Raw genomic sequence first — 24,084 nt, 5'->3', positions numbered from 1 at the left:
GGTTTCATCAGAATAAAAAAAAAAATATTATTATTATTATTTATTACATTAAAAACGAAGTTTTTTGATACAATAATTATAAAAAGATCGTGTTTATCGGATGCCGAAGGTAAAAGTTTAAGTTCCTTTAACATTTTATCAATTTTTCTTTACGCCATATTGAATATTTCTTTTCTTACGTAAGATTTGTCGGTAGACCTCCGCTTTACCACCGACCGTTTACGACATTTTGTTTTAACCAATCCTACAAATCTCCCCCTATAATTAAATTGCCGAATTTCCGTTAACCGTAACCGTTTCATTTTATCACAGGCCTACGCTTTAAACTCAAACTGTTTCGGCTTAATTTTACCAACTTGTGAGAACAGAGCGGTTGGCTTTACCAATGATGTACAGAAATCGACCAGGATAGGCTATATACATATATATATATATAGCCTATTTGTATATATATATGTATTTGTATATATATATATATATACAAATACATATATAGATGATATATANATACAAGAAGTATAATTTATTATTCTATACAATCATTTTGGCTCATACAGCAATAGATTTGTATATATTATTTTTTGAAATTTCGTTTCGGAAACAAATTTTAAATTTGTGCCGAAAGGATAACTATTTATCATCTCTGCGCTACTAACACCTACTGTACAAACTGGTTATTTTAAACAGTGAAATTGTTTTAATTCTAGTGTTGAGGTTGAATTGTTTTTTAACGGTTCTTGTAAATTATTGTTTAATTTCGTAACACACGAAATACTATACCAAGTATATGCGCTGTACGTGGAAAAGCTGTCAGTTTTCGACTATTTTACTATAAAGAGGATGAATACTGCAAAATATTAAAAGAGTAAGATTTTAATCCGGTAAGGCCTGGTTGGGCAGTGAAGGAATACGAAATTAGTCTAAACAGTTGACGGCTCTAATGTTAATACTTTGGAAGGTCGGATCTCGAAAACAAAGCGGAAGTTGAAAACGTACAAAGAGGAATTTAAGCTTACACTATATAGCCAAAAGTCGTGTGCCATGGCACATCTCTTTGGTTAGAAAGAACATGCCCGAAACAATGTGACTGTATGCAAATTAGGGCGTGCCGATTAAGACGCGTGTGTGGTTGCATCCTACGCGTATTTTTCATGGCGCGAAGGAGAGATTTGGATGCGTTTACGAGGGGGTGATTATAGGAGCCCCGAAATTCGGACATTCTGTAAGAAAGATTTCGCAGCAGTTAGATATCCCAGCCACTATCGGCAAGGTGAAATGAATCAAAAGGAAAGCAATGACCCCGATCCTGGCTCTAGTGAACCCTGAATATTGTCCGGCCGGAACTGCCGAAAATTGAAACGTGTTGTGCGAGCTAACCACCATCGCCGAGGATTTCAGCGACAGGACTATCCGCGGAAAGCGATAAGACTCGGATTTCGTGGTCGTGATGCTCCCGCGGACCCACCATGACAAGCTCCAACGCGAGACGTTGCTTGGAGTGATGCGAGCAACACCGAGATTGGACTGTGGCGCAGCGGAAACATATCCCGTGGAGCGATGACTCGCGTTACATAATCCGGCACTCGGACGAACGCGTGTAGACGTGGCGGATGCCGGGTAGACGGGATTTATCGGAGTATGTTATGAAAATTATGAAATTTGGTGGTGGCATTTCATGGTCTGCGGCCGTTTTTTCCGTTATGGATGTGAGCCACTGGTTTCCTTTAAGGGTGCAGTGAATGCCAGTGTTTACCAGGACACTCTTGATACCTTACCTTAAATAGAAGTTTTGCCAACTTCTATTTAAGGTAAAAGGCCCAGATTTTCAGAACGTATCTCGGTACGATGACAGTGTATTTTAGTAATATTTTGGGAAGACGAACTCACCTCCACCGTCCTCCTCGTTCCAAAACCGGATGGACGGAAGCCAGAAGAAAACTTAAAATTGGGGCTTTGTCCACTACATCTAGAATAAAGCTGGAAATAATTTAGGATTTCACTTTAGCCGGATATTCTGTGATCTTTCCAAACCAGGCGAAGAAGAGTTTTTGCTTCTCGAATCGACTATTATTTATGATTTCTCTTCTATTAATCGTTTCAGTTTCTCCCCTTATATAATGTATGAGGAGAAATTCATTCTAAATATACCGTATTTAGAATGAACGAAACACTTTTATAGTTTTGTTCTCAGTTTTTGCATAGGAATTAGACCAGCTGTAATTTATGCATAAGTCGATAAGTGAGATCAGTAGGCAATAAAAAAATATATAACGTATTGTCTAAGTAGATGTATGGCTGGATGGACCGGATATTTCCGCTTAGACGAATAAGTGGGCCAAAACAATATCGAAACGAGTCAAGGATACTTCCAAATATTCTCCATTGTTTTATAAGTATTGTATTAATTAAGCAGCGAAAGTATTATGAAGTCGTTTCGTGTTACGTAATATTTATTACAAAGCAGCTCCGAGAGAGATGAAATTTATCTCTTACTAATTGATATATTACTTAAAGATTATCTAAAATAGTTTTATCGACTGTTCGTCCCGTTTGTAGATCCGTTTCGAATAGGCCTGTATCTAACCTATTATTCAAAAAACTAGAACTTCTGACAAGATTACTGAGAAAATTACCCAGTGACTAACGGCATAGAAGCACCCCGTACTACAAATTACAGAATTATACAATATTCGCTCCACTGCAGTTTTGCTCCATTTAAAATATGACAATCGATTAGTAAGACAAATTTTATTATTCCGAATAAGTCTTTTTTTTAAATCGCTTTTTGAAAATTAAAATGCGTTAAAAACGTCGTCGAATGAAATTAATTAAAATATTGTACCCGTTAACAGTGATTAAACATTAGTTTTAATTATAAGCAAAATGTAATAATTAATTTTTAATTAAGTTAAACTGTCAATTCCACATAATTGAAAATGAATGTAAGCTGCATATATTTAAAAAAAAAAAACAAAGTTCATTAGAGCGTCAAAATAAATAGGCCTATATCCTCGAAGTGGCTACCATCCCGCGTACTGTTCTGTACAACACGCGCATTGGCTTTCTATTAGAAATTTCATGTAATTACGGGCAATTCGGATGGGTGGCGAAGCGACAGAATTTAATATTAATTATTGGCTTCAAAACTTAGGATCAATCAAATGTAAATTAAAGGTAGCATTTCGGACACGTCAGTGAAAGACGAGTCGCGAACCAATTAACTTCAATACCGGTTCTACTTATAAACAACCGAAAGATAATTCAGCCTAGCTTGGGGAGCTCGAGTAAGGCTCAATTATCTGAATATAATTTGTAATTTGCATAAATTCTTTATCCACTTCCGACTATTTACGTCCGACGAAATTCCGAAACTTCTCTAACACGCGACTCGTTCGGTTGTACTGTACGTTGCTGCCAATTAACGCAAGAGTCTACATTAATAATTGACGAAAGAGCGTATACGATTATAGAAAATTTAGGTATAGGCCTATTTATACGTTCGAAATCATCACCGACTGAAATATTATTACGATAATGGTAAAAACCGCCACGATTGTTAATTCAATTTAAGCTCGTCCTCGCGTAACTGTCTTTGTAAATCTTTGTCGTACTTTCTTTGCTTTTTGCATTTATCCTCGGGCAACGGAATTTGATTCTTTCGACGGATGAAATAAATTGCAATAAATGCTTCTTCGCATTTAATACAGCATTTTTCATGTTTTGTACTACGTTACGTCGAAAGAACTTGGGTAAGAAGAAAGAAACTTATCGTATTTTTCATTACTGTATTTATAAATATGGAACTACTAAAAGAGTCGGTACCTAAATACGACACGAAAAAAAAATATATTTAATTTCATTTTTATAAAGAAACTGTGGTAAACCTTATTTGTTCGCAGTTCCTTTTTCCATTAAATAGGATTGGCGCTCGCAAACGAACGAATTTCTAAAATTATCCGAGGGTCACGACCTTCAACGATTGCCGTAAATACCGCTAGATGCGAAGCGAAGGACTTTTTAGTTCTTTGAACCGATCGTTTGTAGGTCGAATCGTTAATAGTAAGAAATCGGTGGAAAGTACACCATTAACCTTCTTTCTATCGAATTATGTACGTACAACGCAATTGTTGTAACGAATAAAATAACGTCCTATATTCGTAACAGAAATGTCGACTCCACGAATTAAACGGATGTTCGTTTAACCTCAATTAAAATTACGAGAAGATAAATGTATAATGAATATCGGAGACCCATTTTGCATAGGAAACGTCCCGCGGTTTCTCGAACTTCGCTCCGTATTCTATTTATGACGTATAAACCACGGATAAATTGGCTTTGTTTACAGACGTTCTGGCAATTGATTTAATAATTGTATTTAAAATAACAATTCTTTTTATTAATATATATTTAAATATTACAAAATACATTTTANAAAAAAAATACATTTCATCTTAAGAAATCTGACTTAATTAAGTTCCTCTCAGAAGGGAAACTCGGTTAAAGAATCTAAAACAAAAATACATAATATATAACCATTGAGGAACAAGTACCATTAATAGAGAAGCAAACCCAGTTTAATGTAACAAATCAAATTATTTAAGTTGATAGAGAATCTTTTGATCCCTGGCATAAAAATTAAATCAGTATTTTCCATAAACAAAGTGAGATAAAACATTATCCTGTTTTAATCCCTTCTTCTGTTCAGTAACATGATAATCACTATCTCGGCTGCTCGTTTCCCTAGTCAATGATCAACGACAACAGATTATACGCAAGGATACACCACAAATCCCTAGACGGAGTGTGAAATGGAAAGTACTGTATCTGTACCAATTACTGTACTGGCTGAATAGATAAATGGTATAGAGAAGAGATTCCATCCAACGCTTATACTCTTGTTGAATTTGTTCCTTGATTATTCTTTTATCTTTTGTTTCGCTGTCGTAAACAGATTTAAGTAAATTAAATCAACTTAAAACTTTTATCGAGTTATAATAGAATCACATTATTTTTATGTATTAAAAAATATTACAAAATACATTTTACGACATCATCCGTGTTTTTGTTAGTGGATCCCGGACGGAAACCGAAAGGGAAAAGCCTTTAACTTAGCTTTATTTAAATATTACAAAATACATTTTATGACATCATCCGTGTTTTTGTTAGTGGATCCCGGACGGAAACCGAAAGGGAAAAGCCTTTAACTTAGCTTTATTAAAGTGTTAATAAATTTCAGCATTTCGATTTTAATGAAATGTCTAAGAGTAGAGACACGCAATTCGTATTTTACGTGGAAATGCTCCGGTGTAAGTCACGATCCCGAGTTAGGTTCTTTTCCTCCGATCTATCTGGAACACAGAATGTGGCGACGTGGAAATCTCGCTTTTAATTAAGTGCAGTTAATAAAAGTTATTTTAAGAAGCTAGGAGGTAAACAGAATAACATCCGTAAATATCTGAAAGCGGGAGTTTACGTTTCCAAAATTCAAATTAACTCGTACACAATTTTTTGAAATGAATTTAAAAGATGACGACGGACGTCCTCTTTTACCCGCCGTAAACCTGCAGAAGACGGGTCTTCGAATCCGAAAGACGCAAAAACAGTGTACAGGTGAATAAAGATATTTTGTTGTAACTTTAGACTAAGATCTCTTCTCTTTGCCGATCAGTATCCACACCAGAATAATAAGTCTTACTAACAAACAAGGTCCAAGTAGACAATATATACACAAACATGTCGTATTTTGCCATTTCGTTGAATACCGGAAGTCGTCGTTTTTTTTGTGGAATAAACGCCGTTATGTTCCTAGAAATAGAATTTAAACTATGAGTTATCAAAATTAAATGGTCAAAAAAAAATTGCATTTCCATTACGATAGAAAATTTATACAAGTGACGACTGAATTCCTTCCTTTCAAAACACTCGACCTCTCATATCTATGATGTCGCAACTTCGAGTAAACCAAATAATAGCGAGGTTGAGGTCGAAGTTTTAAACGCGAAAACGTGTAGACTTTCGGCGCCGCTTTCCCGTAAGCCTAAAAGTTTGACGATGGAGTTTGGGACGTCGAGCGTGATTCCACCGACTATCCAAACACCATCGTCGAACTTCTAGGCTTACGGGAAAGCTGCGCCGAACGTCCGACGTACACGTTTAAAACTTCGGCCTCAACCTCGCTAATAATACTAATAAACTTTAATTAATTTTAATACGGAGCAAATATGGAAAAAAGCTTCGTTTGCATGCTAAAAATCCTAAATATTTGCGTAATACGATCTTCTACTCTACCCGCGTAAACTGTCACAAAATCGTGACCACTCGGTCGCGCCAATCTGACGTCTTCTACCAACGACCCGTAATTCCAGAAAAAAGTTACGACAGTTAAATTTGTAGTTTCCGTTTCGGGTAGAAGTTACAAGCGATGTCGATTACATTGTAAAGTAATGAAGACGTCGTTCTATTTGCCAGCATAATCGAGGTAGAAATTGAGAAAGTTTATACTAATACTAGCTTACTACTTTAAAAACAATGACCTGGTTATAAGTTACTTTATACTGTAGTTTTTAAATCCGGGTTAGCAATTTTCCTCTACGTTTATTTAATAACTATACGCCTATATTAATATTGAAATGCGCTACCTCCTTTTTACAACAATACAAAATGATTGAATTAAAAGTTTGAAAAAAAAATTGCAAGAGGCCCGGATGTTGTATTGTTTATCAGTCCGATATCGGCATTTACCAGAAAAGTTACGTTATAGGCTATAGCCTGAAATGTTAAAATCTAATAGTTTTATATTAAAAAATCCAGGAATATTATGCAAAATGTGAGCCGAAATTGATTTAATTTAATTCATTTTGGCTGTGTTTTAATTAATTAAAACACAATTTGATAATTAAGGATTATTGAAAGTATGACGTTCAATTGTTTAAAGTAGTAGAACGTAGTGTTGGCATAAAGTTGTATTAGTTATATTACAATTTACATTCTATGTTTATTATATATACATCTTATACACCTTCAATTTTGTCTTATCGTTTTTTTCGATTTTTTCCCCATATCACTTATATCTTAATAGATTATCCTGTTATTGGTAAGTATAATAATGAAAATACTCTTAAAATGATAAACTTTTTAAAAATAAGTTAACGTTTACGTTGTATGTAATTTTTAAAAAAGTGATTTAAACATAATTCGAGATCGCGCGAAATAAATACGGGCCTATCGTATGAAAATGTCGAAAGACAATTTCTAAACGGAGGCTTTTAGCCCATAAAAACGTATAGGCCCATACTCGTATAACCGGCATAAATTACATTACGACAATATACACCGATAATAATTTATGACAGTTATATGTTCGATAATAGCGCGGGCGACTGAAGCTACATTAAAATCCGAGTTATTATAAAATTACCAGAAAAATTATTTATAAGTTAGGAATTAAAGGAAAGGTCGATAATTTTATTGTTAGGACATTCCAAAGAGAATAAATAATTAGGGACTATCCGGGACGGGTGTCGATTGTAAAGATATTTAACTTCCGCTAAAGAAAAAAATGCGGACGAGAGAACTATTCGCCGACTAAGTAATGAAAATCAAGAATTACTCGAGCAAATCAGACCATAGTTAACGCGGCAAAACACCCGTCTACTGTTATTTTTAAGATTTCACGTACAAAAAACTAAATTGCGCCTTAAAAAATACGCAGAATTATGTAAATTATGTAAGAGGTAATTATCAAATGTCGAAAAAACGAGTCGCGAAGACAATTTTCCCTTCCCGTATTATACAATAGAGAGCGAGGAAGGGGAGGCCAAAGGCGTTGCGTAAGCGGACAAAATATCTTTAAACAGAGCCAAAAATGCCATTTCCAGTATTTTATTAAAGGATAAACAAAGTAATTCGCGCCCAGTCGACGGCGGGCGGAGCGGTAAAACGGCACCTTTATCAGCCTACTTTCTGCCAATCACCGCTAGAGGGCACGGAATGTAGAACACCCGGATGACGATATTCGCCGAGAGACCGAAAAAATTAACGCTGCGCGCGCTACTGACCGTGTGTAGCACGTAATGTGACCGTAACCTACTTCTTCCATCACGTGATCGCGCATCCTAACTTTACTCCTGCTAGTGGCCACTCGGGTTTAGAAGCAACGCCAAAGAATGGAATAACGCCGCCGTCCGACGTTTCCGCCGCCGCCCAACGACATGTAAGTACACGTTTTTTCCTGGCTTTTCTTTCTTTTTTATAATTTAGTGGAAAAATTTAATTAAAAACGAATCCTTAGTAATTAGCACAAAAACTTAATTGTAATTAAGGGGCGACAATTGGAGTATAAAATAGAGAAATTAATGCAAAAAAATTAATTCTACTGGATAATTTAAGTGTTTGTGTTAAATACATTAATTAAAATCGTATAATTAATATATTTAAGTAAGATAAATGTTGAAAAATTGTTCGGGTACTTTTTCCTTTACAATAAAATGGAACATTATGAAATTAGGCATTCCAAGCGTGGAAAAAATAAAAACATTAGATAGCATTTCTGGGAAAAGAAGAAAAATTCCATTCCGTAATCATTCATATTGCATCCGCAGAAACTTCGTTATAAATTGAAAGGATCCTAATTAAGTAAAATATATTTAATTATATTTAAACGCCGAAAAATTAATCTGATTCCTAAAAATGATACTTTACAAGTTTTAATTAATAAAAACTTGTTAAACTGTAAGAAAAGTTTATATTTCGTAACTATTACAATACGCAAAACTGTACAGAAACTTCAATTGTCGACGTATTTAATTAATGCGGCAATATTAAAATAGTTTAAGCCAAGAAAATTAACGTTTATAACGTATATTTAGCCACGGAGTTTCTTATAAAACGCAGATATAAGGTCATAAAGTAGGACGACCGAACATCTTTATACGTGTTTGACAAACAAAACTGGTATCGACGCTAACTACTGTATATAAATATACAAAAACAATTACGAAACTGTGTCACCAGGTACAAATATGTTTACGCGTTAGAAGTAATTAATATGAAGTTTTTCTGGTCGAAAGGACCGTTATATATCTGTAATTTGACGTCCTTCAAATAAATAAAAGATTACTATTATTTATAACAATTGATCCTTTTAAATGTACTGTACGGAATAAATAAGAGTTTGAAAGGTCGAGTAACGGCCGTGATTGGTGACTCCATTCGTCTAGCGCAGGGGTCGGCAACCTGCGGCTCGCGAGCCACATGCGGCTCTTTGGATGTGAAGCTGCGGCTCTTTAGTACTATACGCAAATATTATTTATTTATAAAAAAAACATTTAAAAATCGTTCTGAATCGATTAACGAGGATTAGGCACTGATTCTATCTCTCAGCCACTTGTACTCGCTTTTCATCGCACCCCTCCCCCGTGACACGCGTCGTCACTGTCGTCAGTCCGTCGGAAGCTCTCGAATGACGCCGTCGTCGGATGTTTCTATTATCTAATTTGTTGTAAAAAACACTACTGTACTTATATATGAATAAATAGATATTTTTTCTTATGAATAAATAGATTAGTTTTTTTATCAAAAAACTTTATTTATGCGAGTACTATTTATTGTTGGCGAGAAAAAATTTTGTGGCTCTTTAAAATCTTCGAAATTTTGTAAATTGTAATTTTGGCTCTTCCGACTCAAAAGGTTGCCGACCCCTGGTCTAGCGTGACTTTTACAACCGTAATAGAATAAAGAGTATTTAAAGTCTCGATAACTGCCGTAATGCCTACAACGTCTTACGAATTGAAAAAGTCATCCACTTCCCGTTATCGCGTTACTTCATTCTTTTTACGTAACTCGACTCAAAATTACTCGGCGTTTTCCTCCAGCCAGTCGACTTTTCCGAAAGATTTAGTTATTTCTTTTGATTTTTTTTTCTATTTTAAAGCGCGGATAAATATATTTCACTGGCGCTTAAACGATTGGCGTAGTTTTAAAAAATAGATAAAAATATAAAATCTTTTGTAAGCGTAAAGTCTAAATTATATTAGTATAATTATTGTTAATGTTTTGTGTTGTATTTATAGGCTATACAAGACATAGGTTGTCGAAGGAAGTAAGATGTCGTTAACGTTTATCTTACGTCCGGTAGCTTTTGTTACCGTACAGAAAGGTTAATAGAAAAGTTAAAGCGGGATACGTATTCTCATCGTGTACCACGTACGCGTACGTCGAATGTGTAATTCTATCCTAATATGCACGCGGCGTTACGCACAGAACGTAATATTTATGCGTACGAATATACGCGTATTCAAACATTTGTTAGGGCACGTCGGTAGTCGCGCGTAGCGTATTTTCCTCGAGTCTGGTCAGCTGGCTCTTACGCTTAGCTTTAACTTTCATCCGCTCTTAACGCCAGTTAAAGTAAAAATTAATTACCCCGCTCGGAGTAATTAATACAAATGATGAGAAGTAAGAAATTTCGTATTCGACGAAAGCCGTAAAAATTTTTTATTGAACGTACGGAAAAAATGTAAACAATTATGTAAACTGGAAAGAGATTATAAATGAGGACGAGTCAGCCGGAGGCTCCGCTGGTAATTTCCTGAAAATTTGAACGCAAGACCAGTTACACTAGTTAACAATTATTTGGAATATTTTACTGCCAGATAAACTTATCGATAAAGAAATAATCGATTTAATCCACACTTAATTGGATTTCGTTCCGCTTAAAGTAGAAATTATCGATTGTATATAGGCTGTACGTGCGCGAGTTAAGTTTCTACGCGTATTAATAACGTCGGCATTTTGAAATTGAAAAAACTTTTATTGCGAAACGATAGTTTACGCGCAACATTTAAAACTCGTCGTTGTTTCTAACTTTCGTTTTAGCCGCGAACCGTTTTGGGTTGTGTTGTCGATATTCTCGGATCTGCCTAAAGGAAAATATTCCAACCCCCCTTTGTAATTAAGTGTTGCCAGTTGCGTAGGTTAGTTTTCCGTAATTTACAAAATTACGTTACGGTAAATTAATAAATTCGGAAAGAAATTCTAGTTTTATTTTTAATTATTTCCCTAGGCCGAAAACTCGTCGGTTTATCACCAATTTCGGAAGGGACAAAGGTGGGTAATTTACAATCTCTTCGATGCCGTATCGTTGCCATAACCAGATAAATGAATACACGTTATATTAATATTCGATGATGCGCCGTTTCCTCTTAATACACCAACGTCGTTCTGCCACAAAAATGCAAATTAATATTTTTCTGCTTATTTCCTGTAAAACTACAACTCGATCGAGTCTGCGGTAAAGTCCTCGATACGCAATAAGACCTATAAATATCTCGTTAATTGAATACAGAATTGTGTGCGATAGCCTATATATAGCGTGTTTACTTTTAGTTCTTAATAATTTTTTAAATGATTTAAAATATAGGGTAATTAAATATGTTAAATCAAATTATCATTAAAAGACAATCCAAAACAATGTGATTTTTTCACCGTGTGGCCAATTAATTAGCGTCGAAGTCAATATAACGATGTAATAGGATTCAAAATTAGTTAAAAATAAGAGAAAATTTTACGTAAATAGTTTTTATAATTATCGTCTGTTGAAACTACCGTTGCAACTGTTTAGCAGTTTTGTAACGGGAATCGTTTTAACGTACAGATTTCCTTAACTCTTCCTCTTCCTTCGATACTTTCGCATGAAGTATCGAAGAACTAAACTTTAACACGAAACAAATAAGTAGAAAACAAAGGCCTCGGTTATCACACACCAGACCTAGGTTAATATAATGGTAAATTTGCTTGGTCTAAACATTTTTTCGTAAAGAATAATTTGTCTAAATTAAAACCAGATAAAACTAGGCGAGTAATAATAGTCAATAATGATTAATTAATTGAGAAATTGATTTTGTTTTACGGCAAGATTTTTACCCGGAATAAAATAATTACGTCGTTACGAGTATCAAAAGTAACCAATTGCTTATCGAATGTCGGTCGTTAGGCAATTAAAAGGCCTAATACGTCGGCTCTTTAAAAGTCAACACCGGTGACGAATAAACGGGCCAACGGTGTTACGTCACTTCCAGGTTACTTAGGGGAGATCGGGGCAACTTCGGCATGCGGGGCAAGTTTGTCAAGCGCTTTTTCTAAAAAACAAATTAAAAGGCGACTTTGGTTATAGGTTAGGCAGTTCAGTTTTATTGGTGGCTTGTTGAGTGTAGTGTTTTTATTGTTCTTCAACAAGCGTAGTTGAATTATCAAGCAAATTTTCATTTTCGTTGAATTCCATATAATATTTTTTTTTTCCATTTATATTGAATTGGCAGGTTTTGTTATAATTCCATGATAACGAAAGTTACTTTTCCTGTTAGAAGGATGTAACTTCAACTTATTCACGTGGCCAGATCGTGGCTTGGCATTCTGTTCTCAGGGTTGTACTTAATGTTTCGAAATCATGACTAGCGGGGTAAGATCGGCAACATAAAGCCACATTAGAAGCAAAGGATAAAAATCAAACAGATGATAAATGAAAACATGTTTGCATTTGTTATTCATGTATATATGTCTTTGAACTTGCATTTCGTTGTAATAATATTAAATGGGTGTTGGATTTGTATTTCTTTGTTTTAATAGTGAATTCCAACTTATACATTGTTAATAACATAATTTTATATACGTGCCTATCTTGCCCCATTACTGTTGCCCCTATACCAGGGGCAACTTTAATAAAAATAATTAAAATAATTACAACTTTACAAAAAGAGAGAAGTTGCCGATCTTGCCCCTATACCCGGGGCAACTTCGTCAATTTCTCTCTTCTTGTAAAGTTGTAATTATTTTAATTATTTTTATTTCCAAACTGATTTTAACCAGTTCTATAGTAAGGTAACATTCCAATAGACAATATGCAAAGCTTTTTTTTCAGTTTACAGCAGTATTTATTACACAAAATTTAAGTAAAGCTTAACATGCCGATCTTGCCCCGATCTCCCCTATACGTCTTCGAAAGTGACGATTTCCGATTTATTGGAGACAGTGTAAGATGTAATTCAATGTTTCTACAATTAGAACAAAAGTATTTAATTAATATTGATAAATATAGAAGTGGCCAATGCTAAGCATTTAAGTAGTTTATACAGTTTTTTCCCGAAATTTTACACACAGTAGAAATAAAGGAAATACGGATTTGGATACATCGAAATAACCCGAAATAGGAATGGCGTCCAGAAATATTCTACTTAGGTAAAGGTTTGGCGGTTTCTATCCTTCTTTTACACTTTATAAATTCAATTCCGGAGAGAAAGAAGAAAAAGATTTATATTTGCTCTAATTTTAGTTCGTCTCTCCTACACAACATCGCAATAGCGACGGAAGCGTGCGGTTCTTTCAAAATACACCGCAACGCCCGATTGATTAAATAACGCAACGATCGGATGTCGTGTCCGTTATTTAAAACTTTTCAATGAAACCGCCACAAATCCAGTCATTAAATACTGTTTTAAAGCTATAAAGCAAAGTGACAACGATTTAATCTTAGTTAAAAATTAAAGATGGGTGGCGAGCGTAACGAGTAAAAGAGTAGGAAAATGTAGCCGTTTAGAATATTGCCGTTAAAGAAATTTGATTACGGTTTTATCATCCGCCGAACCATTCTCGGACATTCGTTTAATTGCAGAATTAGGTTACGGGTTTATCGCAAGTAAGTTTTATATTGTATTTTTATTATAAATTAATTTTTTCCTGCAGGGAATCCCTAGGAAACTCAAAAATCTTTGACCTGATAGAAAGTCCATTCACCCAGATATAGAATAAGGTCAGTAGACTGGATATCTGTGTAGGTACTAAGCATTGTTTTGCCATTTCTTAATCTTCTTCGACTACTTTAGGACACGGGATCTCCGGGTAGTTCAAGGTTTGTATAATATTTCTTTATTCATTACGGGAGGCTACTCAGAAATTTTGTAATTCTTTAAATACTTTACTTTCTGTTGTAAGTATTAGTTCAAAAAATAGCTTAATAATTGCAAAATTTAAAAAAGTATTTGGTTCTCGTTCTAATTCTCTTTAATGATTGGTTTCGTCGGTTTAACTTTTTTTGGTACGAATACGCGGGTGGTGGTTTGTCTTACTTGCAAGCGTTACACCCAAACCTGCGATCGAGGTGGTTACGTAACGCCGGCCAAGGACACTGCATTTTTTGAAAAACAGTCCGTGTGGAAAAAATGCATTTCGTCAGATGTGTGTCGGACGTGGCTACTCCACCCGCTTTAACTCTAGCTAAAGAGGGTAGAGTCGCCATATTTAATAATAAAGGAAGCATCGGAGGTCACGAACTTCCGCATTACCTCCTGCAGAGATTTTGTCGCACACCGACAGCCACTTTTATCTCGTAACCCGTTTAAAGTCCCTCGACGGGACGAAGCTTTAAACCGGCGTTAACGGTCACTGCACCGTTTAATTACGGTATCTTCTTCGCATCTCCAAATATAGAAACGTGGCTAGCGACGTAACAATCGTCTTCGCTCTTCCAATTTATCAATGTAATAAAACTACCTTAAAATAATAAATTTTGTTAGAAAACGTCGGACGATTACTGTAGTTTGCTCGTATAAAAGACGGATAAAAGCGTAGTCTGTTTCGGTATGCCATTTTTTAGGTAATAAAAATGATTCCAACGTGAAATGTTTACGTAAGAAAACGACATTTTGTCTCAACATTTCCTGTATAAATGAAGTTTCGCGTCATTAATCCCTACATATGTGGTGCATTAAAAAAATAATAAATATGGGCCAGTGGACGTTTAATTTAGATACATACTTTTACGATTAATTGTACTCTTCTTTGTATTCCGTAAACCGTAAACTGATAAAACTAAATTTAATAGTTGTTGATATCGATTACGATTATTTATTTCTAGTAACGAAGTTAAGACCGTGCACAAGCTAAATCGCAGATGTCTTCGGGTAGATATTGTTGGGTCATCCATGGGACTTTATTATAAAGAAAATAAATTGTTTTTTACCCACAAGCTAATATCCGGTCGCGAGTTAATTATCCTTTAATAACGTATACGAGTTTTGAAATTACGGTTTCATCAACTTCAGTAATTTCAATATTTTATCCCTCTCGAATTATCTCGCGACGTAAGTTCGATATTGCTTTGTTTATGAACGAAGCATCGCATTCACACCCGCCGAAAATAACCGAAGACGAAAGGTAAAGAAAGGTCTTTGATGTTTTTAAGTGCTTCGAGTTACTTATAATTTTTAAAATTAATTGGACTTTTCATTATGACTCATAGACATTTCGAATTTCGGCAGGGCACGAGTCGCGAATTATTATAGGTTGATTTAATCGATGCATGTAATAATCTTTGATTTACACGTGAATAAATTTCGGAAAATTGCAATGTCTCCCGTTATTCAGTGTTATTAATCGACGCTTAAGTTTGATTGTAGTTGGCTTTCCTCCCGATTACAATTCTTTGCACGATTCAATTTCCAATATGCAAACGTATAAAAATTTAGCGGAGGTGCGTAACTTTCCCGGCAAGAGTTAAAATTGCGCTTGGCGCCATCCGTTGCGAGATTTTATTTAAACACTTTTTACATTATTAATTATCATAAAATGGCTAAAACCTTAAATTTGAAGGTAGAGACGAGTTTTTATAAAATTGTAAATGCTAATAAAGAATAAAATCTTAAGTCCCGATTCCACTCGACGTACGACACGCGACTCTATCTTCCCACCCCTCGACCTTTACCCCTTTAACTTTAACACCCGCCAAACTTTAATAAGCGTCGATTCTCCTAACACTGAAATCTTTCTGCAAAATGTCAGAAATTTTTCACAAAAGGCACGGGTCTTATTTAGCTTCAAAGAGAGTGAATAAAATCGTGCTCCTCATACCTACAGAAAAACCAATGAATTTCTTCGCGTTTTTCGACGTTTCGAGATCCCCGAGTCCAAAAGTGTAAAAATCTGGAGGGTCATACTTTCCCTCTGTTATCTACTACAGAGCAGGGAAAATAAAAATAAATTTAATTCGAAATAAGTATAATGCATTCGTATCCGCTATCTAATAATTTAGAGGACGTCGAGCCTTATCAAATCACAAATTACTTACCGTATTATTCAAAGTGTTAGGAATTTAGGATTCGCTATAAAATTAATTAAGTACGTTAATGAAAATTTTATATTTATCCTTAAAACTATCTTACACAGTTTAATTAATTATAAAGGTAACGCTAGAAGTAGTCCGATTGACAAGTTAAGATTTCTTTAATTTCTTTGTTTAATTTAATGACGAATTGTTTATGTGGCAAGGAATTTGACGAAACTCGAGATTTCCCGGATACGAAGGAAATGAATCCGGGTGGGTAAAGACGATACGACACGATTTTCCTTATGGACGAGTCAAACGCAGAGGTACGTTTTGGCCGTGGTATAAGGACGGGTCTATTTATTTCTGACAATTTACATCGCTTGCCGTTTATTTATTACTTTCCCGGCTATTAAATAGGCTATAACACGGGGAAAGTACGACCATCGGTAAAAAAGATTTTTACATTTCTGGACTCGGGACCTGGAATCATCGAGAAATACAAAAATTTTGGTTTTTTTTTGTATGTACGGATGTTAGTCTATAATGAGCACGATTTTGTTTACCTTCTTTGAAGCTTAACTCCTGGGTTTTTTGTTAAAAGTTTCTTAAATTTTTTTTTGTAGGGAGGTTTGTATATTAGAGGTATCGATGCTACTAAATTTTGGTGGTTAAAGTTCGACGGGGTGGGGACATAAAAGGGAGTCGTGTGTCGTGTCTCGAGTGGAATCGGACTTCATGACGGTTTTACTCGTTTTTAGCGTTTACAATTTGTGTTTTTTTATATATAAAATTCGCCCCTACCTTCAAAATTAAGTATTTTTTCCATTTTATAATAATCAAAAAACTTTTTATGTTTTTTACTAAAATATCGCAAGAGATGGCGCCACACAGGTTTAAATGTTTCCGGAAAAGTTAAGCAGCTCGTTGCTTGATTTTTTTAAGTAATAAATTCGACCGGAAGTTTTATAAACTTAATTCAATTAATTTGAGTGTTTCGTCGTACGTTCCAATAAATTAAAGTGTAGAAACGAATTTTATTCATTTCGTAGTACAGTAGAGCATCGATTATCCGACTCAATTGGTGACTGGGGTTGGTCGGATAATTGAAAAGTCGGATAACCGAAAAGTATGAAAAAATCCATTACAGTAGAGTCTCGATTATCCGACCCAATTGGGGACTGGGGTTGGTCGGATAATTGAAAAGTCGGATAACCGAAAAGTATGAAAAAATCCATTATTAGTGTGGTGTATTATTATGTCCCATGCAATTAGTATATTAGTATATCGCTATTAACCTTCTTCGCGTTGAATTTTCCTCCATGTTAAGCCTATCAAATTTTTAAAAAAATAATAATCGTCGCTATTGTATCGTTAAAAATTAGAAAATTAAGCCTCGTTTAAATACTGGCTCCCCTTCATGTCGTTCCAGTGTTGCCAGCTAAAACACGTGAAAATAATATTAAAGTAGCCAAGACATAGCCAAATATTGTAGCGCCACATCACTAGAGGACATTTGAATTTGCCGACTAGAACGGTCGGTTAACCGAGGTGACTGTTAATTGGGGGTGTATTGCGTTATAATGTACACTCTGGTCTCTTCTCACGTACCTCATGTTTGTTTTGTATCGTATTGTCTATTTTTATGTATTTGATTTCATTGTGTTTCGGGAAATACTGTAATTTTCTCTTGTATCCCATTAACTGTGTCATCAGGTAATGCCAAACGCGGGGCCTGGTCTTGTACTTATTTTTGGTACAATAAAACATAATGAATGAATGAATGAATGTTAATTGGGGGTCGGATAATCGATGCTGTACTGTATTTCTTTTGTTTGTGGCCCGCGTCAAATCAAGCTTACCAAAGTTTTTTATAACAGTGTTTATGCGTAAAGCGTAGGTTGTTTATTAACATAAAAGAAACGAGTAAAATAAATGAAATTATTTAAAAATCGTAATTAAATTATAGCAGTTTGCAATTAAATAAATAAAGATTACGAAACAAAGAAAGACAAGGAGAGCTTCGGAAGATGCGTTTGTGTAATATTGGTAATGAAGTAAAAACAGAGATCCAATTGCTAAGTCCTAAATGTTCCAATTTATTACATTAATAATTACAGTTATACTTTTCATAGTGAAAAAAAAACATTTTAACTCTCAATAATACAGTATTTTTTGTAATTATATTAAAATTTGATATCCATATTTTGAACTTTTTGAAAACTTTGAAATATATTTTGAAACTTTCCATATTTTGAAACTTTTAAAAACATATTTTGAACTTTTTTAAGCATATATTTATATAAAGTACTGTACCTTTGTGGCCCACTGAATATATCTAAATTTCTAATTTGGCCCATTAAGATAAAAGATTGGACAACCCTGGTTTAAATAAATCTACCTTCGTATGTGATTAAACGGTATATTCGCTATTAGTAAAAATATTGAATATTTAGAGTTGTGGATGACGATGTAAATATTTTTGTCCCGTCGAATATTTTCAGGATGTCCTCGTGTGTCGTTTTAATTCTAGTCATCCTCCTGGACCTGGCATTTGCGCAAAACGGCTGGTCGTGGTCGTCTCCGAAAAGAACCACCGTCACCTCTCCGCAAAATCCCAAATTATTCGATTATCAGACGGCACAAAATCTGCTGAACATAGCACAGTATTTTTTCAGTAGGTATTTATAACTTTGGATTTTTTAGTGGTAAATATCCCTATTCATTTTTTAAGTCAATTGGAAAATTTCATTTTATCCAAGCACTCCCTCGTAGCTGCACTTACCAAGGCAATAATTACCAATGCGGCTCTTCACTTTCTTGCTGGATTCAGGGTAAGAAACCGTTGGATACTTGCAGTGGAGGGATGTTCTGGAGTTGCTGCGTACCGAATAATGCGGAGCCCTCTCGAGTCGGTTTAGTGGATGACCCTGGTAAAAATTTCAATAAATTTTAAAGAAATCAATCATTTCCGTCGCATAATTGCACTCTCTTAATATAATTATTGAATATTTAGAATGTGGCAAAATATACGTAAGGAATTCGAAAATAGTCGGAGGATCGAATGCCAAATTCGGACAACAACCGTGGCAGGTAATTCTCACGTGTAAGGTGTAAAACGTTATTTAAAGGTAACGCTAACGATTCTTACATTCACTTATACTATTTATTTACACAGGTTGCGATAGTAAAACAGTCACTGCTCAGTAGGAAGATAGCGTGTGGAGGAGCTTTGATACACAAAAAATGGGTCGTAACTGCTGCTCATTGCGTCTACAGGTAAGGTAAAATGCAAATAATCGTTCCTACGTTCTTCTGTTGAAAAGTTGATAATTCCTCATTAAATAGCTTTTAAAAAACTCCAAATGCAGTCGAAACGTTTTAAAAGTAAATTTACAATATTTCGGTTCTCTTTATTGTAGTGTTTTTCATAAGTCATGTGCCATAAGAGATCGTGCAGGGAAGCATCGGGTGCCAGTGTGTTCCTATGAGTGGTCGAATCACTTTCAACTAATACAGGCCCAGCATAATATACCTAGTGAAAAGTATATCAACCCTCTCAACATACCTGTTAGTTACGGAACTATGCAGTTGGGCCTACATTTCTCGAAAGTGATTCGACCAGCGTGTGAATTTTGCGCAATTAATTTTGACAGATAGTAAAATCAGTACACTAATCAGTGTTACCCAACGGTTTTTTGACCTTTCGCCCCTTTTTGTGGCCCCCGTATAGTAGCTCGGGGAAAAATTAAAATTTAAATAATGAGAAAGAATAATAATTTATATAAAGTACTGTACCTTTGTGGCCCGCTGAATACACCTAAATTTCTAATTTGGCCCATTAAGATAAAAGATTGGACAACCCTGGTTTAAATAAATCTACCTTCGTATGTGATTAAACGGTATATTCGCTATTAGTAAAAATATTGAATATTTAGAGTTGTGGATGACGATGTAAATATTTTTNGAAAGTGATTCGACCAGCGTGTGAATTTTGCGCAATTAATTTTGACAGATAGTAAAATCAGTACACTAATCAGTGTTACCCAACGGTTTTTTGACCTTTCGCCCCTTTTAAGCTTAATATTTTTTGTGGCCCCCGTATAGTAGCTCGGGGAAAAATTAAAATTTAAACCTTAAAAAATTCCACTGCTTTTTAAAATATTATAGAATGGATTTTTAATTAAAAATGGACTTACACCACTTTTATAATAAACGGTCCTTATGTGAGTTATTAAATGTACGATTCTGCGTTGCAAACGACATCATTATTAGAGAGGTTGCGGCCGACGTTTTCATCGCGAAAACGTTTACGTCGGACGTTCAGCGCCGCCTTCCTGTAAGCCTAGAAGTTAGACAACGGCATTTGGAACGTCGAGCATGATTCCATTGACATTCCAAATGCCATTATCAAACTTCTAGGTTTACAGGAAGGCGGCGCTGAACGTCCGACGTAAAGGTTTTCGCGATGAAAACGTAGGCCGTAACCTCTCTAATGTTAAAATGCGTAACTTTCAACCTTCAAATTCATAATGTGTATTCGTACGATATTCCTATATATAATGGTTACTTTTTAAATACTTAAGTTTAGCTCCATACTCGATTTTACGCCAATTTCAGAGGCGAACAAATGGTGGCACTGAATTAAGATTTCACAGTGTATGCCACGGTTTCTCAACCAGGTCGACATTGATCTCTTAGGAGTCGATGTAGCTTTGCAAATATAAAAAAAAATTTCGAATTAACAGCAAAAGTCTTTCACATTTTTGCTGTTAATTAAGTGTAGGAAGAGGTTTTTAAAAATTACGTAAGAGGTTATAGCATATATATTTATATATAGTATATTATAATATAATATATAATATAGTATAATTAATATTGAAGGAGAATCGATGAAAGAAGATTTTTTTAAAAGGGGGTCGATATACGAAAAAGGTTAGGAACCCCTGGTGTATGCACTCTATACATGTACACGCAATACCCTACATTTTAATAGTAAACATCCTTCGAAAAGAAATTAATAATGACGATATTTGCATATACTATACGTGCAATATCTGACATTTCTTCCTTTACAAGAAATAATTGTATTGTCTGGTAACAAAATATTTTAAGTTTAAAATTTTCGTGTCAAAACTTACTTTTATATTTCATCTAAACATAATATCTTAATTTACATACATTTCTCTAATAATTTACTTATTGAAATTTAATCGTTTTTATATAATTTTAATAATCTCTTGTGACTATGGCTCTGGCTCCCCAAAGATACTTTTGGTCTGTGGCTCCTCTGAAATATTCTGCTACTTGAAGTTTCACTGCACTGCACTAGGTTTCACTTGAAGTTTCACTGCACACTTGCCCCTGATGGTTTGCCTACAATCTCTAGCTGCTTCTCCGCTCGATCTCCTACGGCAAAAAACACTGCATCGTTTATTCACAATATTGAATTTCTTCAATGTCAAATTTGCCATTTCTTGCGCTTCGAAAATATGTCGGTATCCTAATCAATACCGAGCAATATCGAATGTTTGAAGTAGAAACTGTACTTTACAGAAGTCACACCTCAAACCTGAAAGTACGATTAGGAGAGCACAATATCAGACAAACCAGCGAATCGCTCCCCCACGAAGAGTATCCGGTTCGAAGAAAAATAGTCAATCCCGGTTATCATCCGTCAACGTACAGGCACGACATCGCCCTTCTCGAACTGAGCCATCCAGTTGTTTACAGGAAACACATAATTCCAGCCTGTTTGCCAGAGAAAGGCGACGATTTTGCGGGTCAGAAAGCTACGGTTACTGGATGGGGAAGAATTCAATACGGTAATAATTGGTTTTACGAAGATGATGTAAAGGCCATACCTACTTATATACTAGGCCTATTTTCAAGAAATGTTTTCATTTCAGGTAACAGAAACGCACCCAGCGAACTACAGAAGGTAGAGGTAAACATTTATTCTTTAAAAGAATGTCAAGATATGTATAAGAAAGTAGGAAGAAGAGAGACTATTTATTCGACTATGTTATGCGCCGGATATAAAGAAGGCGGTAAAGACTCTTGTCAGGTAAGAACAAGTAACGATTAAGAAATTGAATTTGGTAAAAGTCGCACATTAAAAGATTAAGCTTATTATTTAGGGTGATTCCGGCGGTCCGTTAGTTACAAAGAAGGACAATAGAGCGGTATTAATAGGTCTGGTTTCCTGGGGCGTCGGATGCGCCAGAGCCAATCTCCCAGGCATTTATACTAGAATATCCGAATACGTCGACTGGATCTACAGATACATACGTTGAAAATTTACACGATATTCATTCTCACGGGGCCAAATTAATACTAGCTTCTTTAGTTTTACTTTCGATTCTCGTAATTAGAAACCGAACGTAACACGTACGATAATCGTCCCGGGAAGAAAGAAGACGGCAAGAAGATTTTAACCTCAAATTTGAATAGGCAGTAGACTAATATAAAAAATAGTAAAAATCTGGAGAATTCCAGCGACGACGAATCCATTACCTTTCTGTCTAACCCACGAAACACTAACGTTTGACGCGTACGAAAACAAAACATTCCTTTACCTAGAGTAAGAATTGCGCGAAAATTTGATCGAATCCAATGAAAAATTTTGAGATGTTTCGAGTTACTCGCCGACGTTGTCGGGTAGAAGTAAAATTATCGTTTCCGCCAACTGTTTATATAAAAGGGCATTCGATTTGTGTAACCTGAAGTATTTTGTATAGTTCTTCATTACTTGAGCGATTTACGTGCCACAATATACATTTACTACGCATGGAGATTTGTACTTTGTAAGAAAAATGCACGGAGTGTATTTAGGAATAAATCGATTTTTATCTTATTCTAAGACAAGGCGATAATTCGTTTCTACCTACTACTTATATCGAACGATTTGAAATCTCGGGATAAGCTAAGTTATCTTTGTTAATATTAACGGAAATGAAATTCGGATTGGTTGGTCGTAGGCTCGTGCCGTACGCCTCTGTTTAGATTCTTGGTCGAATTTGTAGATCTACATATTTCGTCGAATCATTTGCGTAAAAGATCGGTACGAAATCTCCGTTGTATTTTTCGCGGCTCGGTCGTGGCCGAATACAAAACGATTCGATAAAGTTAAATATAGAACATAGTTTTACCGTAATGGCAAAAGACGATGTAAAGCAATTTTGGCCAATGACGGTTGTCGTATTCACAGATCCAAGACTGAGTTTCCTGCTTAAATCTGAATATTGGCGGAATTCCGGAGTAAAGAAATATCGAATTTCTTTAACGCGAAACGAAAACGAAAAGGTGCGAACGTGGCGAAATTTTGTTATAAAAACTGTCGGAAAATCAGTAAATCTGCCAATGATATTGAAATTTGGTTTACGAGAAATATTTGGCTGGAATATTATTTAAAATAAAACTCTTACAAATTAGACGAAAGGAATTTGAAGTTGGGGAATTCTTCGAAAATATTCCGAAATTGGGATTATTGTTAATTTAACTGGTTGGATATTCTACCGAAACAAGTTGTAAAACTCTCATTCTAATATGAATGGAGTTTTTTAATTTTAAAACGACTAAATGTGTACGTCGTTAATTCGTTCTTGTAATTTACCGGATGCACAGTGGGGCCAAATCCCAAAAAGCTGGCCAAAAGTCAAAAGCATTATCAATTTGACTGAAAGTCCGTATTCGAGGGTTTTCGGGATCGCTGATTACGAATCCGAAGTCAAAATTTGAAATAAAAACAAAATGACGGATTTAACACGAACCACTTTTATAGAAAAAGTACAAAATAAATCCATATACAGTTGTCCCTTGATAATCCGACAGGTATGGGACCAAAGGTGTGTCAGATTACCAAAAGTGTCCGGATTACCGAAAATAATTACATATTTCGCATTGTTTTGCTAGCAGTAACTTACAATATTCTCTACTCCAACTGTTCGAACAGAACTGCTCACATAAAACACACGAAATGTGTGTCATCG

At 35.1% G+C, this 24,084-nt stretch overlaps 1 protein-coding gene across 1 annotated transcript in view; it reads left to right on the top strand.

Annotated features, from left to right (window-relative positions):
* The window catches only part of LOC111630971, a 39,192-nt gene extending 16,224 nt beyond the window's left edge, over positions 1-22,968 (top strand). Inside the window, exons 10-16 of the mRNA XM_023375141.1 lie at positions 18,550-18,770; positions 18,856-19,026; positions 19,110-19,186; positions 19,272-19,372; positions 21,650-21,918; positions 22,003-22,160; positions 22,234-22,968. Of these exons, the coding sequence (XP_023230909.1) occupies positions 18,550-18,770; positions 18,856-19,026; positions 19,110-19,186; positions 19,272-19,372; positions 21,650-21,918; positions 22,003-22,160; positions 22,234-22,389 (1,153 nt within the window). The 3' untranslated portion in view covers positions 22,390-22,968. The remainder of the gene's footprint in view (positions 1-18,549; positions 18,771-18,855; positions 19,027-19,109; positions 19,187-19,271; positions 19,373-21,649; positions 21,919-22,002; positions 22,161-22,233) is intronic.
* Positions 22,969-24,084: the final 1,116 nt, after the last annotated feature.

This window comes from Centruroides sculpturatus, unplaced genomic scaffold, assembly GCF_000671375.1.
Source record: "Centruroides sculpturatus isolate CEXI.00-Female unplaced genomic scaffold, Cexi_2.0 scaffold593, whole genome shotgun sequence".
NCBI classification, from domain to species: Eukaryota; Metazoa; Arthropoda; class Arachnida; order Scorpiones; family Buthidae; genus Centruroides; species Centruroides sculpturatus.
The sequence above is the reverse complement of the archived record's forward strand: the minus strand, read 5'-3'. Positions and strand labels throughout refer to the sequence as shown.